The sequence below is a fragment of the Phyllobates terribilis genome, unplaced genomic scaffold (genome assembly GCF_046119375.1).
Source record: "Phyllobates terribilis strain yellow unplaced genomic scaffold, ASM4611937v1 Scaffold_11__3_contigs__length_659146591, whole genome shotgun sequence".
Taxonomy (NCBI): Eukaryota; Metazoa; Chordata; class Amphibia; order Anura; family Dendrobatidae; genus Phyllobates; species Phyllobates terribilis.
The window spans coordinates 381367409-381382707 of NW_027362771.1; the positions used below are offsets into that span (position 1 = coordinate 381367409).

The 15299-nt window shown below is 41.8% G+C and overlaps 1 protein-coding gene across 1 annotated transcript in view; it reads left to right on the plus strand.

The window, feature by feature from the left end:
- ADAM10 (ADAM metallopeptidase domain 10) overlaps positions 1-15299 on the plus strand; it is a 158094-nt gene that overhangs the window by 114575 nt on the left and 28220 nt on the right. The window contains exons 5-6 of the mRNA XM_073652966.1: positions 11555-11658; positions 12267-12419. Coding sequence (XP_073509067.1) covers positions 11555-11658; positions 12267-12419 — 257 coding nt within the window. The remainder of the gene's footprint in view (positions 1-11554; positions 11659-12266; positions 12420-15299) is intronic.

Sequence of the window (15299 nt, forward strand, 5' to 3'; positions counted from 1 at the left end):
TATGATTCAGTTTGTGGTAGGAATATTCCTCCTTAGGAGGTAAATTGCTCTCAGTTCATACTTACTCTCCTGGTTACTGTCTACAAAGAATGAATACTGCATTTTTTATGTTAGCTTTACTGGCTTACTGCTGCTTTAGGTTTTTCATTAATAAAAGTATCCTGCATATAATTTTTTGTGCCCATAAATTTTATTCTGAACATGCAAATGTGCTTAACTGCATTTTCCTTCAAGTTTTCCCACAAAATACATTCTCTCCTGTCCCCATGATTGGTGGTGTCCCAGGGATCATTCATTTATCACCTGTCACTAGAGCAGGACAGCTCAGTAGACCACAGTCAGAAGGAATATGACTGGTTGAGCATGTTCATTGTTCACTGCTGTTCCATTCATTTGGGCTGAATATACATGATAAATGTATTTTGTCCAAAACCCTCCTTTTTAAGTAGGTTATCTGGTTTTGAAAAATCAGCCAAAATAGATATCCGGTACAAAGAGTTTCTTTTGTTCTGGTGGACCTGGCATGACACTGCATCACATGGACAGCCCCATTAATTGCTATTGGAGCTGTGTAATGTTCATTTGCCGTGAGGCAGCGCTGCAAAGCATTTCAGTGCCTGCAGGTTTATATATGGACTGTAGCCAATCACATGGGGTCCTAACCCAGGACAAACTATGATTGGCTTATTGTCCTTGAGGAGTGGAGCAGCTGGGTCAGGAGTTGAAGAGCAGGCTGCCAGAGAATTTGCAGTGCTGAAAATTGTAGTTGCAGTGATGACTCATGCAGGAAGAAGAGACTTCCTATTTCTACATAGAGCTTACATGGAGCTTTTAATCATGTAATGTCATAAACCTAATGGAAAAGAGATTTAACTGGTTAGAAATGCAAAATGAGCAATTGTAAGTACACAGTACTATATAATATGATTGTAGTATATAAAGAGGATAGAACACTTTGATGGGATGAGTGCTGCTTTAAGTGAGTGCTGTGGTATTTTGCAATATTAAACCTCATGAAGAGCATTATTTGAGATCAATTTATTTGATATTTCTGAATACTTTTATACTTCGATACTTGACTAGTGCTACTCTGTTTTTCATAGCAAAAACAAAGGGAACTTGTCACATCGAAAATGAAGTCCAATCTGCATGCAGCTTGTTATAGGAGGAGATAAGCAGATTGGAATATCGATTTGTGGAGAAAGTTTCAGTATAACCTGTGTTAGTTACTAAGTTAAAGGGGTTGTCCACTACTCAGACAACCCCCTTCTCAACCTCTGTCTTTGCTCCAAATAAAATATCGGCACTGGCTCTCCCAGGGAACACGTGACATAACGATGTCACACAATCTACGGGAGCAACAGTGCCGACACCGCTGAAACTGAAAAGTGTTATTTTACAAGGTGGAAACTTAAAAACTTAGAAAGGGTTATATGAGTAATGGACAACCCCTTTAAGTTTTGCTCTTTCTGTTTTTATCAGTCAAGTTGGTGGTCCTACTCAGTAACTTCTATGTGAATAAGTGTGCATTTAGAAATGGCTGCCAATGACTGATTAAGACCGCCCACTTGACTGAAAAGACCTGGAAAGCAAGTATTTAAATTAGTTAAACAGAGTATACAGAATCTTCTCCCACAAATCTATATATTAATCTGCTCATCTCCTTATCATGTTACCTGCTGGTGACAGGTTACCATTATAGCCTCAGGAAAATGTATCTAGGAATTAAGGTGTTTTTTTGTTTTCTTTACTTTTATCCTGACTGTTAAAACCTCCAGTACGCCGTTCTGATCTCCAAAACTGTAGTGCGTGAGAATACTATAAAGGCTGAAAGGAGAATAATTACATCCACTATCTCCTTGGTTTATGGAAGATTGCATTGATCTGCTATATTTAGCCATTTATTCCACTACTGCTGCAATATCGAAACACTGAATGATTTTTCAGCTGTAAGCGCTGGTTCTGTACCTGGGATACAATCTCTGCATATTTATAAATGGAAATCCGTCAGTGAGTAAAATGGTTTGCTTCAGATTAATCCCCAGGTTGGTGGTGGGTTTAATAGTGGGGAAGGACGTAGCCTTCTTTGGCACTGAAGTAGTAGAAAGTGTTCCCGTAGTTAAACCTCTCTGGACTGTCAGAAGGCCAAGCTAAGGGGTTAGCTTCAGTGGTCCAGTCAGTAGAGTAGAGGGGGAACTTAGTGCCCTGATCAAGCCTTGAGTGTTTATAGAGCTTGTTCCTGGCATAATTCCTTGTGGGCTGCAGTACTTGTTACCAGCCACAAGATGCCACTGTCCCGGGTGCAGATGTCAGGTTGAGTCTGCCAGCAGTGTTACAGACAGTGATGGGGTTAATGCTGTGTGATGACGACCCACAGAGGGTGGGCACATTGGGAAAATCTCTGCTTAGTTTCCAGAAGCAGGAAGTGATGAGTAGTAAGAGATAGGACAGTGAACTGTACGGGAAGCCTGACTATATGGTGGCTGCTAGGGTAGACGGGAGCTCCATACGCTCAGACAGTGGGATCAATAGTGTACAAGTCTCCCTACGCAAGGGTCCTGTTAGCCGGCCGGAGAAACTCGACGGAGATATTGAGAACCCGGGGCACTTCTAGTCTGCAGGTAGCAGAGGAAGAAAAACAGGACTCCAGGCTAAGACGTTGGGGAGATATCAGATGCAGAACACTGTTGGTATTGCAGAAGAGTCTCTTGGGCTAGAGATAGTCACAGAGATGCTTCACTCAAAGAGGGAACTAGGGCTGAAGATGTTGCCAACGCCTGTGAGGGAGATAACCTGTCGGACCTTATCCATTATATCTGCCTGTAAATATTGTACATATTCCTCTTCTTCAAGTAAAGTCCAAGTTATGGTTAAGAACCTCGTGTCCTCTGAATTTATTGCTGTCCTGGTCCCAGAAGAGAAATGCCTGGAGACAGCTGCGATCGGATGGTTTGAAGTAAGTGGAGAGCACCACATACACAGCCACACATCAGAGGGAGGACACAAATTGTCTGTAGGGTGCCAGAGCGAGAGGGGGCTACAGCTCGCCCACGACTACCTCGCTGAGGCACCTTACAGTGGGAGCCATAGAGATGGGCAGAGCATGGCAAATAGACTTTATTTTTTAATGGTGTTCTTACAAATTTGCTTCTGCATATTCAATGCCCCTATATCTTAGACATGCAACTCTTAATGGAGAGTTGTGGTCTCCTGCACAAGTTTATGCTATGATACAATACATAGTTCAGGGCTTAATGTTACTAGTTTACTAAATGTTAAAAAATAAAAAAAACTCAATGCCAAAGTTACCCAGTGAGTTTTGTGTTGAGATCTCCTCTCCTGGGAGATCAATGTTCTGATTATGAATTACAGTTCATTTAGGCTATGTTCACATCACGCTTTGGTCATACGTCAGTAGCTCCATCTGGGCTTCCGTCTAAGGCCCTGAAAAGTGGGGCCATTGAGCTTATTGAAACAGTTACTTTATGGCCTCTCTGACTTCCTTTTCGACAGTCCACTTTTTCCGAGGTGGGTATAAAATCGCAGTCTGTCATGTTTTTGTGCCTGCCTCATTACAGCGGCCACTACTGAAAAGGAGGTCAGACAAGAACGCAAAGTGACTGCTTCATTAAAGTCAATGGTCCTGTCTGCAGATCTATCCCAGTTCCATTTTTCAGAAACCCCAATGAAGCTACATGATGTGAACCCAGCTTTACACTGGGCGATTATTGTGAGCAAGCGTTCCTAATAATGCTTGTTTTGTGATAATCATGCAGTCCAAACATGCTGAATGCTCGTTTGTTGGGTTAAATGATCTTTTGGGCTGCATGATAAGCTTCTCATCCTCTTTGATTACCGTCACAGCTCTGTACTACTAGTAGCTTCTGTGTCCAGTTTTTTGGGGTTGCTAGAGGTTTCTTCTACTTAAGTGAATGGGAATGAGTTGCAATACCAGACACCGTCACTAGTAGGCCATGGAAATGTGCTGGGTAAACCAGGAGCGGACATGTAGCTTACCGTAGTGGAAATAACGATCTAAACAACTTTTACATTCTGGTTATTAGACTTTCATTTACAGCCAATCACTGCGATTCATGCAGAGCAAAATTTTCCACATAGCATTTTATTATATTCTCTACTGCGTTTTCTTTTCAAATTTTACCTTGAATAATTTAAGGCTAGATGAATTGGTTTTATAAAGCATTTTATGAAAATTTACCAGAGGTAAATAACAATAATTTATCATATTTTAGTTTCTCTTCGTAGACCTTTTGTAGTATATAAGGCACAAAAACCGGTAACAGAAAAATAAAGGAAAAGGAGTCCTAGTACGCTATTGGCATAATGCCACAATCATTATAGGAAATGAGCCGTCTATATGGGCCGCAGGTCAAAGAAAGTTGAATAAAATGATGTCTGTGATCCATCGTCTAAGGCTATGTGCCCACGATGCAGAAATGCTGCAGATTTTTTCCGCTTCTTCCTGGCAGGAAAAACGCATGTGGATTTTACATGCGTTTTTCCTGCCAGGTAGAAGTGTTTGTCAAGCGTTTTTGTATGCATTTCTGCATGTGGGTTATCAAGCGCTTTTCCAAGAGATTTTAGCATCACTTGGAAAAGTGCTTGACAACTTGGTCACACTCTATAAATCCATGCAACTGGCATAGATTTATATAGTGTGACCAAGTAATGGTTAAAAAAATAAATAAATAAATAATAAGAATGGTAAAAAATAACAAAGATTATACTCCCCTTCTGATGGCCTTCTCCGATGCGTCCGGTCTCCCCGGTGTCTCGCGGTTGTGTAAAAGGACCTGCCTTGACGTCATTTAGTCATGTTGTCACATAACTAACTGACGTCATGGAAGGTCTTTTCACACCACCATGAGCCACCCAACACACCGGACGCATCACTGAGGAGACCGGGGGCCATCGGAAGGTGAGTATAATCTTTATTTTTTATTTTAAATGTTTTTTTTTACAGGTACCATGGTACCCGAGTCCGGAGCAGAGTCTCCTCTTCTCCAAACCCGGGTACCATCCGCACATTGAATCGCTTCATATCCGCATGTCACATGTAGTGATGCGGATATCAAGCGTTTCAATGCAAGTCAATGGCGGCAATTACGCTGCGTGTCCGCAAAATTAATGGACGTTCTGCGGATTTTTCCGCAATGATAATCCGCAGCGGAAATTTCTGCAGCATGTGCACAGCACATGCGGATTATCATTGGGGACCATGGGGCACGTATTACCAAGCGTTTTTTAAGCATTTTCGCTGCGGAAATTCCGTGGCAAAAACGCTTGAAAAACGCATAGTGGGCATGCAGCCGCCTTTCCAGAGAAATTCATGGTTTTTTTAATATCAGCTCTAAAAGATGAGCAAGTTGATTCCTGTATGACCCAAATTTATGCTCCAGCAGCGGTAAATCTGCATCTTTGTACATGTGTCTGGAAATGCTTTGGGATGTGACCATGCACTTCCGGACCTTCAGCCTCATGCTTTCATTCCCGGTTAATCCACGAGCCGGCGATCTGTCAATCAACTAGAGGAGAGTGGCGCTAGGCAGGGAATACAGCGTGATGCTGAGGAGCTGAAGTGCATCGTCACGTCCCAATGCACTTCAATATATGCAGAACTTCAAAACCCGATTTCTTGCTACTGGACCATGGCTTTGAGGCCATTAAAAGATAAGTAAGTTGTTCTCTGTAAGGGCTACACAGACATACTGTAAATGGTTTGGGGTGTAGAAGTTTGACAGGTCTCCATTAAGGTTGTATACAACAGTTCTTTGTTGCAAACTATGTTCATTAACCCCTTAATGACCAGGCCTGAAAAGGCCTTAATAACTGGTCAATTTCTTTTTTTTTATTTTTTAACTTATTCATCTTTGCTTTATATATCATATTATCTTTTGGTGTATACATTTTTTATTTTTTTTGTAGTACATATTTTTTTTAGCTTTTATCTTGTACTTTTCACACTAAATAAGTTTTGTCCACTACTAGGGCAACCCCCTTCTCGATCTGAATACTTGGCACGGGTAAATAAAAACACGTATATTCCCCTTCCGTGCCGACGCTGTTCCAGCTGGGTTGGCACTCAAGTTTTTGAGTGCTCTTGTGCAATTTTAATGACACGTGAGCCCAGCGCTTAGTCCATGCTGATGTCACGGTCTCCGCCTTTTGGACTTCTTGAAAGGAAGCCAGGGCTGTGGCTGTTTTCACTTCCTCCTTGATGATCGATTTGTCCAAAGAAGGTGAAACTGATGCTAGCGCTGATTGGCCGCCAGGCTCACGTGTCATAACTGCGCGAAAGCCCCGGGAGTGCGAATGCCGACACCAGCACGGGAGGTGAGTAAGTGTTTTTATTTATCGGTGCCAAACATTCAGATAGGGAAGGCCTTGTCCCTGTAGTGGACAATCTTTTTTAACCTGTTAAATGATTTATATTTTTGCATAGTTTGACCCCTAAAGATCTTAGAAAATCTTTTGGAAACATATATTTTCAGCTTCTTTTTGGGCATCCATAGGAGCCCCAGTTTTAGGGAAAAATGCCACGCTACCACATGTCGCTTGCAGGGCAGATTGGGTGTCTGATAGGAGCTAGTGGCTCTGCTATGTTGACAGCATATGTTCAGAAGTTTATTGATAATAAACATAGGTTTAGAAATTGTAATTTACTCACAAATTTGGGTTTGATTATCTCCAAACACTTTTCACATACCTTTTTAGGGTTGTATTCGCACTGCTCAATAGCAATACTGCTGTATAGTGTGAAAAATTGCTTTGGTGAACTTTTATTTTTTAAGGGTCTGCTATAATGAGTAAAAGATCAACACCAACATGTAGGTACTAGAATGACGATGTAAGCAGATTGATGCCGGCACTAGAGTGGCGACGTAACGGGATTGATGCCGGCACTGGAGTGGCACTGTAACGGGATTGATGCCGGCACTGGAGTGGCGACGTAACGGGATTGATGCCGGCACTGGAGTGGCACCGTAACGGGATTGATGCCGGCACTGGAGTGGCGACGTAACGGGATTGATGCCGGCCCTAGAGTGGCAACGTAACCAAACTGAATAATTATACTTTTTCTCAAGGCTTTTTGTGACACTCAAAAACATAGCAATCTACACAGTTTTCCTGCAGATTCCTGTGGGTTTGCAATACGAAGGCTAAAACCTGCATGGTAAAATTTCTTCTGGCTGAGTCAACTAACCAAGTTAACCAACCAGTGATATGCTTACACAAACCATACACACGTCCTGCTTTCCTTTATAGCCTGTAAGGTATGGCCGCCTCCGTACACAGGAATCTGTGTTTAGAATTTGGAAATGGGGCCTCATTAGATTGCTTTACTGTTGGCGAAGTTGCTTGATAATGATTCCCTAGTGCTAATGGCTTTTTGGTCACCATCAAATTGAAAAAGGGCAAATTCAGGTACAAGTACTTTCAGCATGTAAAGGGCGCACTCTTTTCTAAAAAAAAAAAAAAGTCTGTTGAACGGAGGATCAGCTGTTACCATGACAGAATGGTCAGGAGGGCTAGCAGCCCAATTAGAGCTAATAATAATGCTGTCCCCAGGTTAAGCGATCAGTCTTCACAGCCAGTGATGTTCGTTAGCCGCAATAGGCGGATGACTCCGTCTCTGATTTTGCGCTTTACATATTGGAGGACAGGGACATAGGACGGCGTGCTGTCAGACATATCCTTTGTCATTCAACCTGATGGCTGGTCCCTGAGCCATGTCAGTGGTGAACTTCAGCTTTTTCATGATGCCTTTGTGTCAAGAGACTAAATGTCTTAGTACCTTCTTTCAATAGGGGTCTGCTAGTGCTGTTATATATACTACATTACCATGAGACAACAAACTTTTTTTTTTTTTGTGTGTGTGTACCGATGCCTATTGGGCTACAAGGCGACAACCACTGCAAAATTAGCATCGGTGTCATATTAACAAAGCTGGGTGCTGCTTTTATGTTCTTCTATATTTATAGTGACTAATGCAGTCAGGAAACATTTCTTAGCCGGCAATAGGCTGATATTTACAGCCAGCAAAAAAGGTATCTCAGAGAAGGCTGGGTAGATACTCCTGGGGTGGTACGGGTGGCCCTGCTATAATAGTGGAAAAAAGGATGAGGGGGCTGTTAAAATTACTATTGAGATTTATTAGGGTGCTTTTTATTTTATGGACGTGGAGGAGTTTTAATGCTGGTGGAGTTTGCATGCTGTGCCTACTGGAGATGTAGGAAGAGTAAGAGCAGAAGGACGAAGACTTTAATTTATTAAGACTGGCGTTCACGCTCGTCTTGATGGGACGTGCTGGAGTCAGATGTACGTGATTCATTAAGTACACACATCTTAATGAATCAGGCGTGCTCCTCAACACCAATCTTACTCCAGTCACAGACTGGAGGGAGACTTCTGGAATGTAAGGTGTTAGAACACCTCTCTATGAATTGGACAAGGGTAATTTCACCCCATCCTGCTCCAGCTCTCCCCGTTTTGGCAGAATTGGCTGAAGCTGGTGTGAAAATGCCAAAATACGCAATATTTCTTTGCAACTTCACTCAAAAGTTTGACGACTTTTCAAAGTGTTTTACATCAGTTTTCTGGTGTAAATAGTTTAAAGACTCGCCGTTACAGTTTTTGCTAATGGGGTAGCACATCAGGAGCTACTGGGGATATTTATTCTCACTACTGGGAGTGTGAAAATTCTACATGTGAGGCCAAATACGCACATCACTATTTCCTCCAATTTCTATATAAACTGATGTAACTAGAAAGTCAGTCACACGGGTAAATCTCGGTCTTTAATCTTTGCACCTTGATTGCTACCAAAATATGTAAATTCAGGGAACAAACTTTAAGATAGATGTGTTGGCAGCTATTTCTTCCGTCACAGGATCCGTGTTCACTTGATCACAATCATCATTAATGTCAGACCCACAGCGATCAGCAACTTACCACCTATCCCGAGAACTGGGCTTTATTATTATTATTATTATTATTATTATTATTATAGCGCCATTGATTCAATTGTGCTTTACATGTGAAAGAGGTACAGATAATAAAAAAACAAGTACAATTACAATAATCTTGAACAATACAAGTCAGCAACTGGTCCAGGAGGAGAGAGGACCCTACCCGCGAGGGATGGGTGAGGATACAGTAGGTGGGGGCAGAGCTGGTCGTGCAGCGGTATGGTGGAGTGGTGGTTACTGCAGGTTTTGTAATGACTTGTTAATATGAAGCTGTGGCCGAGCATTCCTTGTCTATGGAGAAGCGGGGTGTATGTCCAGCCAGTACTCTATTCCACTGGGGCATTTTGAACTCTTGTTCTCTGGATTGGTGGGAGTCCCAGCTAAAGATGATTGTCCTCTGCAGCACATTGTCCCGTGTAAACAAGATCTGTGCTGCTGAGAACAATAGCAGCCTATGTGCACCGTGATCTATTACAGTGTGCATCTGAAGGGTTTGCCTTTGTAAACAAGCTATTAAGTGACCACCGACCTGCAAACATGTTGCCTGTCGTCGGCCATTTAAAGCACCATAAGTGGACCTTTTAGCTTGGATTGAAGTTTATCTTGCTTGGACTCCATTGCTTACAGAATAGAGACATAGCAGATAGCAGGCTAACACTGGCAAAACAACTGAAATAAAAATCATTTATAACGTTACATGTTGAGGGCAACTCTGCTTATGTCTAGGGGGCTATTGGAGGAAAGTGGGATCCAGCATGTTGGGTATTAACATGCCCACACTTTTGTCCAGAAGACAAACTTTGCTGCTTGAGCAAAAATCTCAATGGCTGTGCAATTTTTGGGGGGTATAACTGCAGTATTACTGGCAAATTCAGGTGGACACTTAATTAAAAAAAATAAAATAAAACATGCAATGAGTATGGTTCGGAATGCATTTAGCCACCACAATGTGGATTTACACGCAGTTTTCTGATCGAATCAAATGTATAGTATGGCTCCATATGTCTGGCTGTTTACATCCTACAATCACAAACATTGCAGACAGATTTGGAAGTGTCAGATCAGTTTTTAAATCGATTGGACCACTGCGGAACAAACTCTGAAGCCAAGTACATGTGCCTTCTAGGAGAAAGAAAAATGTAAGCCTAAAAGGAATGCGTGTGATACTCTTTAATAACAGTTTGGGGACCTCTACTTTTCATTATAAAGGCACAAAGGGGTGAGATGCAGAGCTCTTCCACAATGAATTGAAAACATTTAATATAAAATGACTTTCCCTGCTCTTCAACCTCCGTGATCCTTATAACATAATAAATAACCTCTTGGGAAAATGTCATATTTCTGTAATGGAGCTGTATGCAGTAGCTTTTAGGGTCATTGGAAGATTTCCTGTAACTTGTCTTCAGTCCATGAGGCGATTATTTTATGATTTTGAACAGAAAACTTGCATGCATTTGTCTATATGTCTGATTGGGGTATATGGATGTCTTGTAATGGGACATCACTCTTGGGTCCTCTCTCCTCTGGAGCTTCTATCGCTTTGGACGATTAGATGCGAATGTGAACTTTATGGGTGGCTAATGTGTTTAGGCAGACGCGGGTTCTCACAGTAACAACGGTTAATTGCCGGAGTATAGACCAACCAGATCCGCTGATGAGCAGCCCGAATGTTATTGTTTTAGTGGTGGTCTTCAGGAGACAACCCATTCTAATGCATTAGCGGTTGACCATGAGATTGTCCCTTTTTTAACGGCTTGGAGGTTGCTGGCGAAAACCCCATGAAGAAAATGATTCCGTGTTATTAGCTGTGCAGAAGGGAGGCTTTTGTTAAGATGCTCATATAAATTAGACTTTGGACAACTGAGCCTGCTCATTTTAGTGGGACCAGTTGACCTAATCTGTTTTGTTTGGCGGTCTCCCTAAGGGTTGGGCACGTTTAAAGTGGTTCCTTCCTATGCCGTGTGACTGCACAATTCTAATGTACAGTCACTATATATAATGTGCTCGCTTCTGCCGTCTCCGAGATCAGTGCCCAGTCTTAATCTCCCAGTTGGCTGACGCACAGGCATGAGGAGTGCTGTGGAAAGTCTGAATTGCACTTGCCTTACCACCAATGTGGAATAGATTAGCGTCCGCGTGTGCAGGGAAGAGGCAGTTCGGACTTTCCACGCCTTTCCCCTTGCCTCTACTGTGGCCATGAGAAGAGAACAAGTTTCTGATCTCAGAGACGGAGGCTTTCATTTCATTTTGCTGTTTGAAAAGCCCAAAACAATTGCTTTTATTATGGATGTATTTCTCCTAAAAAGTACTCAACACTAGACCACATGCCGCACACCTCTGACCCAGTCAGTGCTTTTATTTAGACTATAAATGAGACATTCTGTGGTTTTTGTATGGCTGTAGGACTAATATATTTTTTTAACTGTGAAATAATTTGCCATCTGCTCTTTTAGTTAAGACATTTTCTCTATGAAAGCAGTTTGGGATTACGTTTGGTTTTGTCTTCATCAAATGTAGTTAAAGTTTAACAGTTTGTGTAACCTTCCTGAATTACTTCTTTGCAGAATATCCTCATAAATATGGAGCTCAGGGGGGCTGTGCCGATCACTCCGTATTTGAAAGGATGAAAACGTATCAGATGTCGTCTCAAAGTGAACCGAACAAACAGGTACGAGCCCTTTTGTTGGCTCTGTTATAACTTAATGTGTTTCAGTTCTTTAAATGGAATCTAAGAGCTGCCTGATATAGGGGCCAAGACCCCAATTCCAGCAATGTCACTTACGAAGACTCTTTTGATAGAATCCCTGTTTTCTGTGATGTAGATGTAGCAGTGGTCAGAATGCTGAGCTCTGTATAACCCCTGCCCAGCTTTCGGTGTACCCTGTGCATAGGCAGAAAGCTGCCAATCAGTGATGGGGGCGGGGTTACACAGGTTAGCTTGTCTGGCTTGCACGAGACACCTAGTCTGGCAGTGATAATCTCCTTCTGATAAAACACTGTTTTGTATTCAAAACTATAGCAAGCAGCCCAGTAAGTAACACATCCCTAGAATCAGGCTCTCTGCTCCTACATTATGCTGATGTCAGATTAAATGGCAAAAGACTGCGGACAATATCCCTGTAAAATAAGGCTTATCATTCAAGAACATTATTGTTTCTAGACGTTATTGCATCGCAGCTAGCTCACTAGTCCTGATTATGTACTCTCCATTCATTCTTTCATAGTAAAAGTCGTCTGATTTTTTTTGTTTTTTCACTACTTTTATCTGACTATTAGGAACACTTAGATGAACATGAGGAGACTGGTCCAGTCATCCTTAGGAAGAGACGAGCAGCACAGGCAGAGAAAAATACCTGCCAGCTCTACATCCAGACTGACCATCTGTTCTACAGGCGATACGGAGAGACAAGGGAAGCTGTGATTGCCCAGGTAACACCTCTTGCATACTGAGATTGCTGTGCTACATGCAAATTGTTTGGGTTTCTATGATGCGTGATCATTTTTTAAACAAATTTCATATTTTAATACCTTTTTTTATTTTTCGGCATTTTGCAGTGCCATTTTCTTATGTTTTTTTTCCACTCTTCTATTTTGGAGGATTTTCAAAGAAAACAAAGTTCCATAACACACACAATTATTTTACTTGTTTAGTTTTTAAATATGCAGAAAATTGATGTTAGCTGAGCCTTAACTAGATCTCCAGCAGTATAAAAACAAAGAAAGTGTCAGCTCACCATGTAGTAGAAAAAGCATACAACAAATAAAATAAAAGCGTTTTGAGCTCATCCAGTGCAAACTTATAATCCGGATGCACGGAATATAACCTAAGGCTGTTTTAAATTTTTACATCTATAATCGTCTTATCCTGTCTGTCTGTCTGTCTAGGAAATCCCGCGTTGCTGATTGCTCCGGCCGCGGCCCATCAGCGACGCGGGATTTCAGAAAAAGATGGCGGCCGTTAGCGGCTCATCTGCGGGACGGAGGTCAGCGGCGATGGAGCCGGGAGATGAGCGGCGCTAGCCGCTCATCTCCCCGCTGCTGGCAGCACAAGTACCCCGACGGGCACCGCCGCTGACCTCCATGTGGCTACCGTCGGGAGACCAGCGGCTTGGCCCGCTGATCTCCCAACGGCAAGTGTGAAGGGAGGGACGGTGCCGCTGCCCGGTCCTCAGTAATACTGTTCGCTGATTGGTCAGCGATTTTGGCGCCAAATTTAAACACCGCTCTGCTGATTGCACCCGGTCGGCCGCAGATTCGGGCCACCATCTAGTGCGTGTGTATCCGTATATATATTATATTATAAATATTATAGTGGCCAGTTTGACAACTGGATTAATTCAGATTTTTTCATTTTGCATACTGCAGGTAAAACACTAATAATCTGAGGAAAGCATTTTGCCCTGTGATATTAGTGTAGATTTAGTATACTTGTGTTATCTATCCATCGGGTAAAATTAACAAAATGGTATTGTTGCAGAACATGGTGGTAATAGGGTATTGGGAATTTTTCATTATGTGTATCTGCATGTGGCAACATAGCAATAAAAGGCAAGTTGGAGTTTTGTAAAAATTAAGTAGATAAAATGCTATCTGGGGACATATGAACCTCTCGTGCTACATGACTATGGTGTAGTGTGTTTTTTCCTTTTTATATTAGATACTCCCAGTATCTGGCAAGACTGATTTGTCTAATATATGTATCTGTAAAAGTAATTATTTAGTTCTATTTCATTTTTGTATAATACTGAATTTCTTTTTCTTTTTTTTTTTGTTTGCATGTGTTGTAAATATACACTATATCTGATGGAGGTATACGTCAGGGGCTCTTTCTGCCGTATACACCAATCTGAGGCCATGAAAGGGAATCTGTCACCACCTTTTTGCTACCTCATCTGAGATCAGCATAGTTTAGGAAAAGAGACCCTGAATACAACAATGTGTCACTTAGTTTACTGGGTGCAGCAGTTGTGGCATAATCAGTTTTTTTTTTTTAGATGCAGTTTGTAGCCGAGCTGAGAAAGCGAACCCCGCCAACACCACAGCTTTCTCTGTACATTGTATATCAATGGTGAGCTGCTTATGCCAGGAGGGGGCGGAGTCGGACTACTGAGCTCCTGCCAGCTAGTCACAGCAATGATAATGTCCTAGTGATGAAACCTTCATTATAAGTAGACAGCACACAGCTTGATAAGTGACACATAGTTGAACTCAGTGTTTTAACCCCTACCTCATGCTGTCCTCAAATCACATAGCAAAAACCTGCTGACAGATTCCATTTAATGTGATATGAACACTGCCTACTTTCTAGTCTTCCAGGAAAGCTAGATACCGTCCTCAGAAACCCCTGATTTTCTCCTATGCGAAAGTTTTTCACTAGTAAATAAATACATTCCGGTACTTTATGGATATAATGTAAATTAAGAAACGACTTTGCTGACTGAAGACAAAACACAAGGTTAATAAAAACTGCTTTTCTCCTTGTGCTTGCTGTGTATACAGTTTCATTGACTGGCATTTTTATCTGGGAGTATCTTATCTCCTATAATTAGACAGTTGAAAGGCTTCACTGGTGAATCTAACACCTTGTTCCCATCCTTTGTATCCTCCTTACTGTGGATAGAACATTTTTTTACCTCTTTTTAATCTTCATTTCCTTGTCTTGTTCCCCTTATCGGACTCTCCACAAGTGCAAAAAGTTTTAATATCTGACCCTTGGTGTTTCCGCACACACTATCATCCAGCTGCAGTCTGTGTCTCAGGAGATATCATTACAGTAATGGACTGTAGGCTCAGTCCAGTGCTTCGCTTTTCACTGGTAATTTGTATTGAAAAGTGTGAATTTCCGTTTTGTCCTTTTCGCTGCAGCGTTTTCTTTCTTCATTCTGTGTGTTGATGTCAAGGGATGAATTTAGCATGTCTCCTTACTAGAAATAACCCAGCCACACAAAGGAAATGTAGAAAAGTCTCATGAACATTTCGGATTGGAAGTCCTTAGGGTAGAAGTCTTATAAAATAATACTGTTATGCTTCATCCCAACACTTTAAAGCTAAATTCAAAGTGGCAGCCATAAAGTGAGGATGGATTGTGTAAAGGAACGTAGAACATGAAGTCCTTTTCAGCATCATGGATCCTCCTTTTAAGTATTGCCTGAACCGACTCCGCGCTTTACCATGGATTTAGCGTGTGCCCATTTATATGAGGGACATATCCTTTTAGAACCTGAACGGATTCAGTGCTACTTAACCATGTTAGTCTTTCCGAGGGCCCGTTATGCAGGAAATCACAGACTTCTTCCAAATAGTATTTTC